Raw genomic sequence first — 18,233 nt, 5'->3', positions numbered from 1 at the left:
AGAGTGACTCAGATGGAGTCTTCCTCGAAGCCAAGGTACAAGGGAGGTTGAGACACTTCTAAGGAAAGGGTAGCGCATAGGCTCGAGGTAGGAGAGCAACACATGGGTTGGTACTTACAAGGTTGGTGGCTAAGAATGCCCTAAAGATACCATTTTTTTGGTGGATGGCTGATTGGTGTAGCAGCTCTTTTTTCAGAAGGTTCATACAAAGAAAAGGGAGAAGGCCAATGGGCCCGAGAGGCTGACAGAAGCTCAGCCAATTCTAAACACTGGGGTACAGTAAAAGACATGATTGAATTTTTTTTCCAACGGTGGCTATTGAGTAGGCCGGGGGGAGAGAGAGGGCTTAACAGGAAATGAGGATAAAAATGCTACAAAGAAAACATACGACTGTCACCCCCTCTGAGGAGCCTTCTCTGATTTCTCCGCCTTTGACCTGTGCGTGTCTCCCTCCCTCTCTGGCCTTGCAGTCTGGGGGGCGGGGGGTGGAGAGAGAGAGAGCTTTCGGCAGCTTTCTCTTTTGCTGTTGCAGAGCACTGCGGCTTCAAACGCGGCTTTAAGCCTCCCGGAGCCTCAGTTTCCCCAGCTGTGTAGAAGCAGGTTGTTTGGCAAGGGCCCGCCCAGCGCTAACGCAACGTGATTCGCTCTAGCAGTAAGGAGGGGGTGCCCGCATTGCTGCGCAGGCACCCGGCTGCTGGCCCGGGCACCGCCACCTGGCTGCCGGAGCTTTCTTTTTTTTCCCCCTGTGGGGGGCTGCGAGACCTGGTCCCTGCGCCAGACTAGGAGCAGGAAAAGCCGGGGGTGCGACCCCAGGCTCGCGCGGCCCCGCCCCCGCAGCCAGCCCGCCTGCCGCAGCCGGGGGCCGGAGCTCCGCCCTCCACCCGCCCGCCGGGCAGCCTCCTCCCTCCTCCTCGCTCGCTTGCTCGCTCGCTCGCTCCCTCCCCCGGGCGGGCTCGGCGCTGACTCCGCCGCACGCTGCAGCCGCGGCTGGAAGATGGCGGGGAACGACTGCGGCGCGCTGCTGGATGAAGAGCTCTCGTCCTTCTTCCTCAACTATCTCTCTGACACGCAGGTACTGCCAGCAGGGAACGCAGGCCAGGGACGAGGGTGCAGAGCCGCGGGGCTGCAGCCGCAGCTGCAGAGGGAACGAGCGCAGCGGTGGGCGCACCGGGGTGATCGGGGGGTTCAGGCTGCAGAGCCCCCCCTTCCACGTGCCTGTGCTGCGCTCCGTTACAGGCGTAGCGAGCTGCAGGTCGCCGGCGCATGCTGTAGCATTGGGGGACACAGCCAGGGCCACCTAGAGTCTACTGTCCCCCACTGGCAAAGTTGAGGGGTACTACAATTCCTCCGGCAGGTAGAATCCAGCCAGGGTCGGGGGATCCCTAAAGGCTGGCTCTGGGTGTTGTAGGCGCGTCCTCGGCGCCCGGCACTTGCTGCCGTACTTTCACGTGCACTTGTGGCGGGGCTAAGGGAGGCGATCGGTAGTCCTGGAGTCCCCTGGTTCTCCAGCATCGGGTACCCCATAGCCCCCCACCTGCTCCGGCAGCGCAGAGTTTCCTGTCAGTTGCTGGCTAGGGGAATAGGGGTCGACAGGGCACGTGGACATGCGGGCGGAGATTGCGTCTTCCAGCTCTCACTATCCGGAGAAGACCCGTTAGGAGCGAGGAAGGCAGGATCCGGGCGGAAGGACTATCTAGGGGGTGCCTGGGTCCCCCTGCGGCGCGCGTCCCCGGCGCGCGCTCCACGATGCAGGGGGAAGGGAAGGTGAGGCGGCGTCCCGGGCTCTGGCTAAGGCTGGGAGCCTCACCGGCTACAAGCGCATGACAGGAGTGTATGCTCTGGTGTTCGGGAGCGAGGACGAGGAAGCTGTGGGCTTGGAGAATAAAATGGGGTTTGCTGCTAGGACAAGCAGTTGCGGGAACATGTGTGCACGCGGCGTGGGGGGCCTCCACCTCTTCCTCCGTTTCCCCCTCTAGCCCGTGCCTGTTGCAAGCCTAAAGTTTGGCTCCCGAGTTAGGGCTTTTGCTCCCAGCTCCTGGCTGTGTGTCTCCCCAGAGGCTGGGGATGTGACGGAGCCTGGGAGGAGACCCCGGATGCGGGGACACGCCTGGGTCCGGAGAGGGGCTGCAAGGCGGAAACCCGTGGGACTCGCGGGGACAAGCTGAGTACCTGGTGTGGAAGCGTTTGTGCCGGCCCGTTTTGCATAACACTGGGAGGGAGGGGAAGGCGGAGGGGGGGGGCGGGAGGGGGGAGGAGAGAGGGAAACTTTGCTTCTGGTTAGAATCTACCAGTCTTTGGGCGGTAGCAGCTGTCATGGGACCGGGTGGGCGGGGAGAGGCTTGCAAGCTGACTCCTTGCGGTGAGACGCGACTTGGAGGGGGGACGCAGCGGCCGAGAGACGTTCTGCTCCGGGAAGCCTCCCGGTGGCAAATTGAGGCTGGCGACTAGGACAGGCGTCGTTGCGGGGGTGTCGCCGAGAGGGAGCCCGCCACGCGCGGGAGACGGCGGGCCGTAGCTCTCTGCAAACGCCGTGGCGTCCCGGAGCCGCGGGGGCCGCGTGGTGTGTGGCTGGCGCGCTCTCGGGTGGGTTCATAGCAGAGGCCCAAGGGGATGGTGGCGAGTGATCGCGCTTCTTCAGGTCGGGAGGGGGTGTTAATGAGCGGGCTGTGCGCGGGTGTGTGTGTGTGTGTGTGTGTGTGTGTGTGTGTCCCCTGAGCCTGTGCACACGCCGCGCGCGCCGGGCGCGTACCTTTACCTCTGACGAAACTGCAGTGGAGCGCCCGGCAGCGTCGCCGGGCACGGTCACACGCCCGGTGTTTATGTCTGCCCAAGGCGGGCCTTAGCACCCCGGGAGTGGACAGCGTGGAACCAGGGCTGGAGGTGGTAGGGGCATGGGGGTCCCGGAGAAGACCTGCACCCCAGATCTCGATTGCCTGGAGTCGTGTCCATATCTCTACACTTAAGAACCGAGTAGAACAGGCCCAAAATAGCCAGTGAGACTCCTTCACACATACCAAGATTGTCTGCTCTGGACAGGACCCTCGACTTTAACTCTAGCTTTTGGTGTTTGGCTCACCGATAATTAATTAACTGTTTGCCCTTTTAGCCACCAGCCTATCCCACTCAGTAGGGTAATTTCCTAGCTTCACCCAAGAAATCTGGAAAATTGGGTAATCAGTTGTCAGCAGAAGCAGTGCAGTGAAAGTTAATTTGGGAAGTTTGTTCCCCCCCCCCTTTTAACTTAATCACGTGATAGGCCGAAGATCTCCCGGGTGATCTTTGCCGGGCCAACTTGGGAAATGTAATTGATACCAGGAGCTTTGCAGCCGCCCCTAGAAGGCTCAGAGCTGAGCGGGAATGGGCGGGGCAGCCCGCCGCCTCATTTTACAGTTGGGGAAGAGGCTGCGAGGGGTGAACTGCTTGTCCACGACCACTCAGCCAGGGGGTGACAGAGCCACCCAGGGCTCCTGACTCCAGGTCCTGTGTGTTACCTCGAAATAGCACTGGACTTGGAGTCAGAAGGCCTGAGTGGAGTCACCTTCCCCGCTCTCTGGCTGGGTGATCCTGGAGCAAGCCATTTTAACTCTCCAGCCGTGTTTCTCCATCTGTCCAATGGGGCCGGTGTGGTGCTGACGGAGAAGCCAGAGGCCTGCTGGTGGGGGTGAGCCTGTGTTTGCATGTGAGCTGTCTGGCTGTCCAGCTTCTTCCCCACAGCCCTTCCCAGACCCTCCCCTCCCCCCAGCTCTCCCCCTCGGGAGGGTTGGGGAAAGTGGATTGTCTCTGTCCCCCAAAGAGTTCTTCTTGTCTTTGGTGGCTAACCCAGGCTTAGATTATAGAGAACTGTTTGAGAGACTTAACGTTTATTCGTTGGGGCCAAAGTAGCCATTTATCAGAACGAGGCTTGGGGAAGCGTTTTGGAAATGTTTGAAGATTAGGTTCCAAAGACCTCTATGCTGGCTTCGCTTTTCTTCCAGCTGTACCCCTTGCTTAGTGGGCCTTTGCCCACCATCCCGCATGGCTTTCTCCCTTAGTAGGCCTTCTTGCCAGCTTGCCCTGCTCGCTCTTCTGCCTTTCATAGTTCGTTATAAAGCCAAGCACTTTATGTGTTTGAGTCTATCCAGTAGGATCCAAGTTGAGTCTTTTATCTTTGTGTGCCCATATGGCACCTGTCACCATGCTGAGCAATGCCCCTTTGCCTGGTTCTTGATGAGGTACATGGACTACAAATAGGGGTACAGCTGAGCCTTGCCAGACAAGCTCATGGACTGACAGAGAAGACAGCTGGGCAGTGAACATGGGAGAGGGGGCATTGTCAAGGTCTACAGCTGCTAGCAAAAGCCTTGACTCCAAAGGCCATGTGGGAAGCCCAGCAAATAAAGGAATTATTTGAAGTCACTTGAGAGCCTGGAAGAACTGTGACAGTGTCAGAGACGACAAGGACATTATAAATCAGCAAGTCCAACCCTTATTTAAAAATAATTTTAACAGTGTTAGAAAACAGTGTCGTGAAAAGGGAGTCATGTTTAATATCTTACATTTGTTTAAATTAGCTAATTTTGTATGTGTGTTTGCATGTGTGTGCTCGGCATGTGTGTGGAGGCCAGAGGATGCCACGAGGTACAGAACTTTGTTCTCTTCCACAAAATGGGACATGGAGATTGAACTCAGGTCGTCAGCCTTTGCCTGCTGAGCCCTCTCACCAGTCCAGAAATATGTAATATTATCCAAAGATAGCTGCTTTAAAGTCTATGTATCTCTAGATGTTTTTTTTTCTTTCGTATTCATATAGACCAGTTATTTGGGGGAGGGGGGGAAGAAAATGATAAATGAAGTTATTCTGTTATACTAATTTGTATCTTGCAAGCACACTGTTTTGTAACTTGCTTTTTTTTTCTCCTCCTCACAATATGCTGTGAACATCTTTCCTCATCAATAAATATTGTGCCTAATATCTTAATGGCTGTATAGTATTTCATGGGACGTTGAGTCAACATGTGTCAATCAATCCTCTGCTGTTGCTTGGTTGCTTTCGTTTATCCTACTGTGAGCAACGCCGAAACAAATATATTTGTGTACATGTGTTCTTTCCTTCATTTATATTCCTAGAAGGGAAATTGCTCTGTCAAAGGAACCACGCAGGCATTTGGTAAACACATAAGGAAATCGTCTTCTAGAGAGATTGCATTCATTTACACACTCATCAGCATTGTGTGGAAACGCCTGGCTGGCCATACCCCAGTTATTCATGCCATTTGTATTCTACGAATTCGGTCAACAATATACTTTGTTACTCTTGCCGTTCATGTGCGTTTCTTTGATGTTCAGTGGCTGCCCCCTTGCATGGCTCCAGGAACTTAACCTGACTAGGGCAGTGAGGGAATGAAGAGGGACACATGGAGACACAGAAATGACTGGGATCCGGTGGATGGGGCTCTCTGATGGAGAAACCCTCAGATGCTCAGAGTGTATTATATACAGTGGTATAGTGAGGTGGCATTTATTGCATACAGCCAAATCAAGGAGGTGGGATTTATGGCCTGTTTCTGTATCAAGGGGCCAGGTTTAGCTACCTTTGGTAGGAGCCATCTTCCTTGGGGAACAGTCTTCAGACTGTAGTATCTAAGGGAAGACGACTAGGGTGGACGTTTTCTGGCCTCATTGTCAACATTCACACTTGGACCCCCAGGAAGGCTTTGCCATGCTTCAGAGCCCCCCACTGATGGGGGTGGAGCGGTGCAGGGTGCTTTGCCATTTTCCTATGGGTCTGCGTTGTAACCATGCCAACAACCTACGTTCACTCAGGGCTTCCTCTGCACCCCATGCTCAACCCCTTCCCATGGACAATCACTCCCTTCTGGTTCCGTACAGTACCATGGTTGGGTCCTACTTGGCAGATGGATCTTTGTTAAGAGGGACCTGAGCACACTGAGGTGTCCTGGGCACAGGGAGGACTGGAGAAACAACTTGAAGTCCCAGTGCTCCTTGATAGGTCTGGGATAATTCGATCTCCACTGCCACTGAAGCCAGGGCCAGCTGCTATCCAAGTCAGAGTTGCAGTTGTGTGGAGGCTTGCCCACCTTTGGCCTGCATGGACTGGGGGCAGGGTAACTTCTTCTGAGTACATCTGGGGGCACGCTCCCCAGAGGCCCGAGCCCCACTTTCTTTGGCCCCTCTGGCTGATGCTGGTGAGTAAGCATGGCTAAGAAACCCAGCCTAGCAGTTGGGCACCTGGGGCTCGTGTTTCCCCCTGGCCTTGGGGCCTCCTCTCTCCAACTGGTGCCGGTCAGCCAGGAACTACACTACACTAGGCTATGAGTCACCCTTTTCCTTCCCTCTCCTTTAGATGGAGCACTGGCTTGAGCCAGAAGCGGCCCCGCAGATGGGGCCTCAGGCTTGGAAGTGAGGTCATGACAAGAGCATTGCAGCGCTAACAGCTGTCTTCCCTTCCTAAGCAGCAGCATTTATAGAGCGCCCTCCCGGTCACATGGTCTTTGCCGAGCCATCAGTTGGCACCATTACATTTCTTCCTCACAAAGGTCCGTATGACCTAGGAATTGTTTTACAGTCCGAAAGGTTTCATGGTCTCTAAGAACTCACTGCCTTGCCAGTCTATTCACACTGCCTTGGTACTAAAGTACTTCTGTTGCTCCAGGCCTCAGTTTCTCAACCTGTGAAATGGGGCTAACACACCCTGTCAGGAATAAAAATAATGGATGTAAAATGAGCATTGACCTTCTACAACGTGGAGTTTTCTCACTGAAGCCCTTTAATGGGGGAGGTTTAAATTTTGAGCTGGTCCTGTACATGCAGTCTTTTGGGTGATTGGTTTGCCATCCGGGGGGTGGGGGCAGGGGGTTGCACATAGGGCCTTGAAAGGGCTAGACAAGCATTCTATCACAGAGCCCCACTCCTAGCCCTCTTTTGACTTTTTATTTTGAAATGGGGTCTCACTAAGTGGCTCAAGCTGGCCTTCAATCCGTGATCCTCCTGCCTCAGTGTCCAGGATAGCCAGAATTACAGTGCCCCCAGTCCTGGACTGCAATCATTGCTTTTGTTAAAAGAGAAGCATCATTTCATTTGAGCTATATGAAGGTGATACAGATGCTCACAGCCAGTTTCCTTCTGACTCACCAAGGCAGAGGAACAGCTCAGAGTCATCTTCTGGACACCACTGGGATGTGAAATCCTTTGTACTGGGCTGACCTTTCCATTCTCAATCACCCTCCTGTCCTAAGTCCTTGTCCCATCTACAGCCAGATTCCCCTAACGGCTACCAGGCTTTGCCACAGCAGACAGTATCTTCTCTCTTTTACCCTTGGTCTTGGTCACACAATTGAGAGCAAGTACAGACTTTTTTTTTTTTTTTTTTTTTTTTTTTTCTGTAGAAGCCTTCTCTTCCCCTCAACATACACAGTCTCCCCAGTTGTCTGTGTTCCTGACCAGAAGTCCACTCTCACAGCTGACAACCCATACATTCCGATTGCGCAGAGCTCTCCCTACCATTCACCACAGGGCTCACTCCTTAGTGATCACATTCCGTGGACTGGGACAAGTGTGTAGTGACAGTACGTCACAGCACTGTAGGGCTGTCCACTAAGAGCCCTCTGCACTCTGCCTTTCCTTGCCCTTGCTTCTGCTGCTCCAACCTCTGGTATTTTTACTGTGTCCACAGGTTTGCCTTTTTCAGAGTATCATGTAACTGCAATCATGCAATATGTAGGTGTAAATGGGTAGTAACGTGATTTAAGATTTCTTTGCATCTTCTCATATTTTGAAGGCTCAGCCCCCTACAACTTTAAAATCAGAGCCAAACTTGAAGTCTGATGTGCAAAGGGCATCAGGTCCTTGAAGTTGGAGCCTATGCGCCAGGATTTAACCTGAGTTGTTGACTTTACCCAGGTTTTAAATCAGGACTTACAAGTGCCATGACCTTGAACAAATGTCCCCAACCTCAGTCGGTAGAGATACAGAACTGGGGATAACAGTATGTATACTCTTCTAAGGCTCACCCCAGAATGTGCTAGGAGACTTCCCACAGGGACCTGGGTTCATGCTGTTCTTTGCTGTGTTCTCATGTCTGTCCGGCCATTTCTATTTACCTGCAAGAGTCAGCTCCCCTGGCTGTGCTGTGTATGGATTCTCCCATCTTTAGACCTAATGGCTTCAGCCCTGCTTTCCAGTGTGCTGGGCCTGCAGATCTCTGGAATGTTCTCCACTGAGTTCGAATCCTGATCTGTAGTTTATCTACTGTGGAACCTCCTTAACTACTGGAAGTCACACGAGCTTCCTTTTTTTTTTTTTTTTAATTATTACTCAGGTTTTTTTTTCCATACAATATATTTTGATCATGTTTTTCTCTCTTCCTAACTCTTCCCAGATCACCTCCCCCCTCTACCTGCCCATGTTTGGTCTTTCTTTCTATCTTGCTCTCAACCCTTCCAATAAAAACCAAAACCAAAACCAAAGAGAAAAAAAAAAAAAAAAAAAAAATTGCCAAAACAAAACAAAAATGAAACAAAAAGCCCACATCTGCAGAAAACAAAATGGAATTTATTTTGTGCCAGTCAACTACTCCTGAGCATGGACCTGCCCTAGAGTACGGGTGACCCTCCATTGGAGAGAACTGATATTGCCTTTGTCAGCAGGTATCAATTGCAAATAGCTGCTTGTTTAGGAATGGGAGCCCATCTGGCTTGCTGTCTGCAGGTCTTCTGTGTGCTGCTACAGTCTCTGTGAGTCCATCCATCCTGCTCTGCTGGAAGACTTGTTCCCTTGGAGTCATCCATCACTTCTGGCTCTTACAATCTTTCTGTCTTCTCTTCCACACGGATCCCTGAGCCTTGAAGAGAGGGATTTGATGGAGACTTCCCATTTAGGACTGAGTGCTCTTATACTCTGCTCATTGTCCAGTTGTGGGTTTCTGTGTTAATTCACTGTGTCTTTGAAAAGCAGAGCTGGTGCTACACTTGAAGCTTCAGTACCAGCATTCTTAGTGTAGAATTTATCCCCCACACCACTGGAGGAGAAAGGGAACCATTGGATTTAAGTAGCTACAAACGCTACAACCTACAACAGCAACATGCCTGAGAAACAAACTGATACAATAGTGGCAAAAATGCCATATGAGCAACCACCAGGGTTTTGATTGGATTTAAGACCCGCTCCATGTACTGGGCATTGCCAAAGTGTCCAAGAGCCTGAGTCTAGGTAGTTCACAAACCATGTGGAGAAAACATAGTATTATTATGTTCAAGGAACATAGCAATAAGATAAATAACTCTATTTTTTTTTTAAAAAAAATAACTCTTAATGACATATTGCCATCTCATAGAGCATTCTTATCAGACAGCCTCAATTCTTGTAAAGAGTAGTTGCAAATCAAACAATAGCACCTTGCTTGCCTAGTGGACCAGTGCTACTTCAACCCTTATACAGGCCACAGATAATATTCTTTAGGAAATTTCTCCTGGATATTCAGCACTATAAAGATGGAGCTTTGTCTGTTGGAGAACAGGCACACCCAGTGGACAGCAGAGGTTAGGGCTTCCACACTATGGTGGCATATGCTCTCTTGGGAGCAGGGCACCCATTGGTTTTCACTGTGTCTTAGAGTTCTGGAGAAAGGCTACTGCCCCTGCTGTCATCGTAATATCTCTCCTTCTAGCCAACCTGAGCTTTAAGCCCCTGCCTGAGAGCCTGTCTTCTTTGAGAAGTCATGTAAGTCTCCTTTACTTAGGCAGAGTTTGCCTTCTGCCATGGTATCTGGACAAGCTTTCCTCACAGGTCATCAGTATGGTACCCATGATGATGACTAGTGGAGACAGTACCTATAAAGTTTTTAGTGGACTCCCCAGGCCCTCAGCACACCTTGCTTCATTATCAGCAATATCAGGGCATCATGACATATGCTGCACACCGCATCTTTCATTTGAGTGGCTCAGTATCTGTGAACATATGGTCCTGATGAGGACGGGCTTCCTGCAGTGATGCTGGAGGCTGGTTGTGTAGTCTCCATTTTTGAATTACGAAACCAAGACACAGAGAGGTTGGGTTAGTTAAATCTCACAGCTGGCCCAGTGGCTGGTGCAGAATTTGAACTCTGAGCAGCTTCCTTTCTTCCTTGCTTCGGGAGGGCCCTAAGAGAACATTATATCCAGCCTGCCTTTCACAGAAAAGGGGGCCTGAGGTGCCTAGAGGGTCTGGGTCTTGTCTAGCATGAGAAAGGGTATCTTGGTTCAGAGGGAGGGTAGAGCAGGAAGTCTTCTCAGAGATACTACTGCTGAGCTCTGGGTGGTATATGTCGGACCCTGGACTAGGATTTTCTTCCTGTTCTCACATCCCTAAATCCCTGAGACCACACATGTGCACTGTTTGTGGTTGACCTACATGGATCCTCTCACTAGACACTCAGATCCTCTGGTGTGGGAGATGGAGAAGGTATGAAGAGATGTCATGGTCAACAGCCTGGCTTACAGGCTCATCCCAGAGATGGATCTCAGATTGAGGTCTGGTCGACAGGCTTTGGGTGGCAGCTGAGCTCCTGGGACCCCGCTCTGCTCTTTCCTAGGACACTGAGTTGCCACAGGATCTAGAGAGAGAGAGACTTACAAATGGGGAGGTAAAGTCACTGACGAGTTAGCCCCACAGTCTTGCCATGGATATAGTGTCTGAACCAGGGCAATCAATCTTTGCCCTGATTGTTCCAGAAGAAAGGTTCTGGGACTGGACTCTGGGGACAGTAGACCCTATGTATGGCCTTGGAGAAGGATTTGCTTGTATCTTTGCATTTTCATCTGCCAAAGGGTGTGGTAGTAGCATACTGTCATGGACTTTAAGGTCTTATAGTGCAAATGGCCAGAGACAGTGAGGAATGCAGCGATGTTTGGTATATAGCCTTCTATATGAAGAGACAGAGTACAGATGCTGGGTGTCTCCCCCCGCCCCCAACTCTAGGTCTTTGGTCCTGAAGTTCCTCTGTCTAAGTAACCTGTTTTCCTTCTCCTGCAAGCAAATCTAAAGAAGTGTCCCATTGTGCCTTAGCAACTGTTGCCATGCTGGCTTTCAGAAAACCAAATCCAGTTGGGTGCCACTTGAAGAGAGATGCATGAAGGGAGGATATCTGGTAGTGGCTAAGAACCCCAGACTTTAAGGTTTCACTGCCTATGTTTTAAATCAGGTCTTTCCCACTTTTTAGCTCTGTGACCTCAAGCGAATGTTTTGATCTCTCTCTCTCTCTCTCTCTCTCTCACTCTCAGCCTCATTGCTTCAGATGTGGATCAGGAGATAATTGTGTGGTCTTAGGAAAACATGGCATAACTGCAGAGGACACAGAGGCTTGCCTCCTTGACATAGTAAGTGCTTGATAAATGATTGTCACATCAGGGATGGCAGCCGCAGGGGTGAAAATGTGCATTATACAAATGTCATCTTGAGCTTTTGAGGGACTCAGAGTCCCTTAGGGATCACCTTATAGGGATATATATATATACATTAAACCTCAAAGTAAGGAAATGGTTTAAGAACAGATGAGATGCCTCCAGGTCATACAGCAGGGACCAGCTGGAACCCTGAACTGCTGTCTCCTTACCAGGGCTGACTCTACATAGCAGGGACTCCACTTTCTGGGATCTGCTATCTGGATACTTAGCTGGGTAAGCCCTGCCTGGCTGAGATGAATACTCCCTGACAGCTCTGCAGCCATATTTTTTCCTTGTGATTGCCTGGCAGAACACAGTCATTTACCAGAGGGAGAGAGGAGACGTTAGAAACCAGGCCCTGAGCAGTTGCAGCAGCCGGCCCACGAGTCCCTCCCTGATGTTGCCATGGCAAACAACCGTGGCAACGTGGCTGCTCGAGCCTTTATTTCTGGTCTCAGGATCCTTGTGGGGAAATGTGGTACCTACAACATGGAGAAGGACTCGGTTATGGCTCCTTGGCACTGAGGGTGGCCCAGACTTCACGCTGCTGGAGATCTCAGGTCACAGTATCTTCTGATGCAAAACCCTGCAGTCCACCCAGTAAGACCTGCAGAAACAGGCCTCCCGGTAGGACCTTCAAGGTCTCAAATGCCCAGCTAACACCTTCACTTGTCAACCAGGCTGTGTGACCTGCTGTGATAAGCAGAAAAGCACAGTATTCGGAATGCGACGACCTCTTGCTTTAGATGCTTCCAGATGGGCTTCATCTTCAACCCTATCCTTCAGCAATAACGACGAGGAAGAGGACAGATAACCACTGTCTAGCCCTTCCAAGGGATTGTTTGCCCCTGTGATGAGTTCTACCCCTGTACAATCAATTAACCTTGGAGGAACCCCATCAAGCAGTCTCTACTAAGCCCCGTTTTACAACTGGGTAGACTGAGGCTGACATAGAGTTGCCCGGTGGTGTTCTAGAATCCCTTTTCACTGGTTGCTTCTAAGAGACACTGCCATGAGGGGTCTGACCCTCCTTATTGCCCTCATCTCCGAGTGTGTTCTTCAATACCCAGCTCAAATACCACCAGCTCTGATCCCCACGCACAGAAGTGCCCTTTCTGCTGTGATCCCACAACCCATTATACTTACAGTCCTTGGTTTTGCACTGTGTTTTGCCATCCTGAGAGTTTCCATTTTGTGATTTGGTGCTAGGGATGGAACCTAGGGCCTCAGGCTTGCTTGCTAAGTGGACACTAACATTGAGAGCGAGACCCCACCCCCACCCTCTACCACAAACATCCCATATGAGGAGCCTGACTAACGAGGAAAGCTTTAGCTGTCTAATCCACATGAGGAGTTTGACTGGGTAAGCCTTAAGAGTCATCAAAGAGGTTTGCTAGTCACCATTATCTTTTTTTTAAGGGTAATCACAAGATAGCAACCACTTGGATTTGCTTGATATGCAGGAGCCTAAGCTGGGACCTTCAGGGCCATTATCTTTTTAATCCCGCAGTAGCAGCCTGTGAGGTTGGTACTCTAATGCCTGAGAGAAAGACTTAGGGAATTGCAGGCACTGCCCCCAGATCACCTGATCCTGGCTCTTGTTGGCGGGGCTGGGATAGGAAACTAGGTGTGTCTGCTTCAAAGCCCTTGATCCTGACATCTGCAGTGTGGCTAATCCAACTGGGCACAAAAAGCATTCGAATGGGGTGGCTCGAGGCGTCTAAGCAGGACAGCGGCAGGGTCGGAAGAATAGATGAGAGGGGACTTGGTCTGAGGAATGATTTGTAAGGAAAGATGTCCCTCAGAGCCCATTGTGTGCCACGCTGTCCTGACTCTTGCTTGATCTTACCGTGAACTTGGTTAAATGCTAGAAGATGGCCCTTCACCAGCTACAGCCTTTGTGCTCAGAGCTGTGCTGCGGTAAATGAGTGGGACCTACAGAAAGATTGCAATAGCCACTGCAAGGGGCCAATGTCCTTGTCACCAAAGATATGCCTTATGCACAGAAGGCTCAAAGACAAGATCTTTGTGGCATCTCCAGTGCTCTATCAGAACACACCTTCCTAGGGCATGTCCTTGTGAAATGTTAAGCCCCTAGTAGGAATTCTTCTATTTACAGGGTATGGCTGTGGTCCACCTGGGGACAAGCCCTGGGGGCTCCCAGATCCTCATAACTCAGGGAAGTGTCCCCATTCTCTGGACAACACAGTAAGTTTGAAGCCAGGACAGGCCTACATGAGCCCTTTTCTACCCTGAAAATCTGCAGTGTAACATCCCCAAGGAAGGTGTATTCTGTCAGAAGCAAGGAAGAGCAAAGCCCTGTGAAAATAAAAGTCTAGCTGGGCAGTGGTGGCAGTGCACACCTTTAGTCCCAGCCCATAGGAGGCAGAGGCAAGCAGATCTCTGAGTTCAAGGCCAATCTGGTCTATAGAGTGAGTTCCAGGAGAGCCAAGGCTATACAGAGAAACCCTATTGAATACAAAGAAAAAAAAAAAAGTTTATCCAAACCAGTCAGAGTATTTATTAGGCTTCCTGTAACGTCCTTTGTATGCAGCTGTTGTTCTTCTGTGCCGCCAGATAGGTAAGGTGTTGTCAGTTGTCAACTTTTCTTTGAGAATTAATGCAGTCTGAAAATGAGATGTTGTCTCTCAGCTTTTTCCAGGCTTCTGGGGATGATACAAAGAACACAGGCTACGTGCTAGGCAGGTACTAATTGCCTTCAAAACCTGGTGTAAACTTAGGGACTTACAGACCTGGGTTAGTAAGGCTTTGTGACTTTTAGCTGTGTGATCTAAGGAGTTAGATAGCAACTCTATTAGCCTGCTCCCATGCAAGAATATATAGTCGGGGTTTACCTTATAGGCTCAGGAAGTCATGAGTGGCCGCCAGCCATGCATGCGCATCAGAGTCAGCTATGCAGGGAAGACATTCTAATTACACATTGGCCCGCTGTGTGTGTTGGCCTCAAGAGCTTCCGCATCTTTCTTTCTCTTTGTTTGCTTATGTGTTTCCATGTCTATCCCTTTTTTGTCCTATGTCTTAAAAAGTTCCCTCTGATAATATCATTCCCCTGGTTCTAAAAGGCCAGATACTATTTGTAGAGTGTCTGGTATTAACCCTGTGGGTTTCCTCCCTGTTCTGTCTTTCTGGCATTCTGTTTAGAATGCTGGGTACCTAACCCTTCATTTAGAAGTGACTGGGAGTAAGTGGAGGAGCCACGGGAGTGCCTGGTTTAAGCAGGTTGGCTTCCCTAGGTGCCCTTGCTTCTTCTCCTTGCTTGTCATATTCCACTTTGTGGGTGGGGAAATGAGGCTGGCGCTGGAAATGGATTTGACCAGATGCTGCAGTCTCAACATTTTGTGCCTACTGGGGTTGGAGAGGTGGCTCCACAGTTTAGAGCATTGCTCCCATTAGAGGACCTGGGTCTGGTTTCCAGCAGCCACGTGGTGGCTCATAACGATCCATAACTCCAGTCCCAGGGGATCTGAAGCACGCTTCTGACCTCCACAGGTACCAGACACGAACAGGGCGCATGGACATACATGTCGGTAAAACATACACATAAAAATAAGTCTAAAAAAAATCAAATCAAATCGAACAACCCTCAAATCCCCCACATCTGCTCTCCTCCATCATCAACCACATACCCACATGTGGGGACACTCATGGAAGGTAGGATTATTTTAAGAGGTGAGTGGGTTGGAAAGGAGGAAGCTGGAGGGGGTGCATGCTACCTGCAGACCCTCTCTGCCTGCAGTTCTTTTAGTTGTCAAGATCCTTAAAGATTAGAGGGTGTTGGTCATGGTTGCAGCCATACAGAAGTTTAGAGGAGCAAGGGACCAGAGTCCGTATCTGATCCCCAGGGTACTGTCTTCTCTGCACCCCTGCCTCCCACCAGTGCTGTTTTTGCCAGTAGGCATGATAGAGCCCAAGTTAGGACTATGCTGTGGTGGGACCTTTATGCCTGTTGTCCTCTCTACCTGAATGTTCTTCCCTGAAGTCACTCTTGCCTCTAGACTCCCAGGTAACTTCTCAGACAGGCTGTCTCAGAGCCTACTCTCCTCCCCGTTGTCTACCCCAAGACCCAATCTTTTCATTTAAAGCACTTTAGGACACTCTGGTTTATTAATGTGTATCTTCTTTTTAAAACAAATTTTTACTCTTTTATGCATATGGGTGTTTTGTGTCTGTTTGTCTGTCTACCACATGTGTGCCTGGTGCCCAAGAGTCCAGAGGATGTTGGGGCCCCTGGAACTGGAGTTACAAGGTGTCACCACGTGGGTGCTGGGAATACAACTTATATCCTCTGGAAGAGCATCCAGTATGCGTAACCACTGAGCCATTTCTGCAGCTCCAGTGTGTGCCTTCTCGGTTGTCCGTTTCCCCTCTGGGCACCAGGGTCTACAGGACTGATGTTTGTCAGAGCGGTGGCTGTGGCATCTTATGGACCTAGACTAAACCGTGACACATATTCCACATTTACTCAATCTTCCTTCCTTCCTTCTCTTTCTCCTTTCTTTCCTTTTTACTGTAGCAAAATACCGATACAATTTACTATCTTAGCTACTTGTTCAGTGTCCAGCTCAGTGACACCCCTGCACTCATCATTTTGTGCAACCAGCCAGTCCATCTCTATAGTTCTTTTTATCCTGTAAAACTGAAACTTTGTACCCACTAAACATCAACCCTCTGCTGTTACTTTCCTTTTCTGGCTTGGAATTTGGTTACTGTATGTATCCTTTTGTTGAACCAATTGTTTCACTTACTACATCTTCCCCTCAAATGTTTACCCACATGGGTCAGAATTTGTCCTTTTTAAGGCAGAATAATATTCCATTGTGTGGATGTGCCCATATTTTGCCTCTCCATTCATTTGTCGGTTTAGATTGCTTCCCCGCTGTGCCTGTTATAAAGGAAGGGGCCGTGAGCATGGGTATAAAGATAGCAGCCTTGCGAATGTGCTTTCAGTTCTTTTGGGTATACACAGAAATGGAACTGCTGGATCCTGTGTCAATTCTATTTTTAATTTTTGAGTAACCGCCACACTTTACACAGCAGCTGCACCATTTTCCATTCCCACTGACAGTGAGCAAGGCTTCCAGTTTTTCCACATGCTACCCCACTGGCCATTTCCTAGGTTTTGATAGTAGCCATTCTAGCCAGTACCTCCTTGTAGTTTTGACTGTATTCCCCTCCTGATTCAGCATCTTTTGGAGTACTTATTGGCTATTCAAATATCTTCTATGGAGAAGTAACTATTCAAGTCTTCGCTTGTATCTTAAAAGCAGGGTCTCTTGTAGCCCAGGCTTGATTCAAACTCACTATCTAGGCAAGGTTAACCTAGGACTATTTTGGATCCTCCTGTTTCTCCCTCCAAGTGTTAGGAAGCTAAGTGTAGACCACAACACCCAGCTTCTTTCTGGTCCTTTGCTCATGTTTAAATCAGATTGCTTGAAGGTCATCGCTTTCACTTGATGGCTTTCAAAGTATTAATCCTGAGCTGGGCCATGGTGGTGCAGGCCTCAATCCCAACAGGCTCTGTGAGTTCCAGGTCAGCCTGGTCTACATAGTGAAACTGACTCAGACCAGAACCAAAACCCAAACCAAAACACTCACTCCTTATCAGGGATTTAATTTGCAAATCTTTTCTACTTTTTTTTTTGGGGGGGGGCGGGCTTCCTTTTTTTGCTCTTGGAATTTTCATGAAGATGCAGTTTATCCGTTTCTTTTCTACCCGTGGCACCGTGAAAAGAAATCGTGGTTACTTCTAAATCCAGTGCCATGAAGCCTTTTGTCTCCTAGGCCTTTTGAAACTTTCAGCCTTACCTTGAGGAATTTGATTCACGTTGGGTTAATCTTTATGGCTGGGGTTAGATCTGGGAACTCCTTCATGCTTATAATAGTTCTTTGAATGATCGACTCCCTCAAGCTATGCCAGTAGGCTGGGCAATACATACCTCACCCCATTTTTTTTTTTTTTTACAGGAAGGCCTAGGTCTTAGGGTGAGGGTTCCACTGAGATATCCAGCGCCTTGATTGACCAATCAAGCCCTCAAGGCTCAGTAAGCAAGCGTGGCTAGAGCCCTGTCCCAGAATCACAGGTCACAGCAATATGCTACTGTGCCCCAGTGCCCCAGTGACCTCAGGCCACTTTCTCCCCCGGGGGTTAGGCAACACCTCCCTATCCTATGGGTGTGGCCCCTGTACCTGCCCTGCAGAGCCTTGGGCTTTCAGCCTGCTTTAGCACTTAATCTTTGTCCTAGTGGAGGAAAGAGAGGCTGCCTGGCTGGCTCAAGCTTCTTGGTCTATCCCTCAGCAGGAATGTGGCAATGCCCCTCTATAGCTTGTGGCTGTGCCTTCTGTGCTGTATATGTGGAAGGGTGGCTGTGGGCCAGAGGTCCCTCTCCTTAGAGTCAGAGTAGACCCATAGAAATCTGACCCTGTTCTATGCTCAGACTGACTTCTGAAGCCTGGAGGATAGAAGGGGGGTATGGGGGGGGAGCAGGGAGGGTGCGGGGCACACCATGGCTGTGCTGTAGCATGGGGTGAAGAGACAATCAGGAGAGGGAGGAGAGAGCAAAGAGGAATCCACAGAGGAAGAAAGCTCTTCTCTGCTGAGATGATCTGTTGATAGAGTTTTGGTTTGTTTGTTTGTGTTTGTTTGTTTGGTCCTTTTTTTGGTTTGTTTTTTTGTTTTCTTTTTGTTTTTGGTTTTGTTGTTGTTGTTGTTTGCTTTTTCGAGACAGTTTCTCTGTATAGCCCTGGCTGTCCTGGATCTCACTTTGTAGACCAGGTTGGCCTCGAACTCAGAAATCT

At 49.9% G+C, this 18,233-nt stretch overlaps 1 protein-coding gene across 1 annotated transcript in view; it reads left to right on the top strand.

The window, feature by feature from the left end:
- The first annotated feature begins 936 nt into the window (after positions 1-936).
- Positions 937-18,233, top strand: part of Ppargc1b (PPARG coactivator 1 beta) — a 109,835-nt gene continuing 92,538 nt past the window's right edge. The window contains exon 1 of the mRNA XM_029472067.1: positions 937-1,072. Within this exon, the coding sequence (XP_029327927.1) occupies positions 995-1,072 (78 nt within the window). The 5' untranslated portion in view covers positions 937-994. The remainder of the gene's footprint in view (positions 1,073-18,233) is intronic.

Source organism: Mus caroli, chromosome 18, assembly GCF_900094665.2.
Source record: "Mus caroli chromosome 18, CAROLI_EIJ_v1.1, whole genome shotgun sequence".
NCBI lineage: Eukaryota > Metazoa > Chordata > Mammalia > Rodentia > Muridae > Mus > Mus caroli.
Note: the sequence above shows the minus strand (reverse complement) of the source record. Positions and strands in the feature narration are given on the sequence as shown.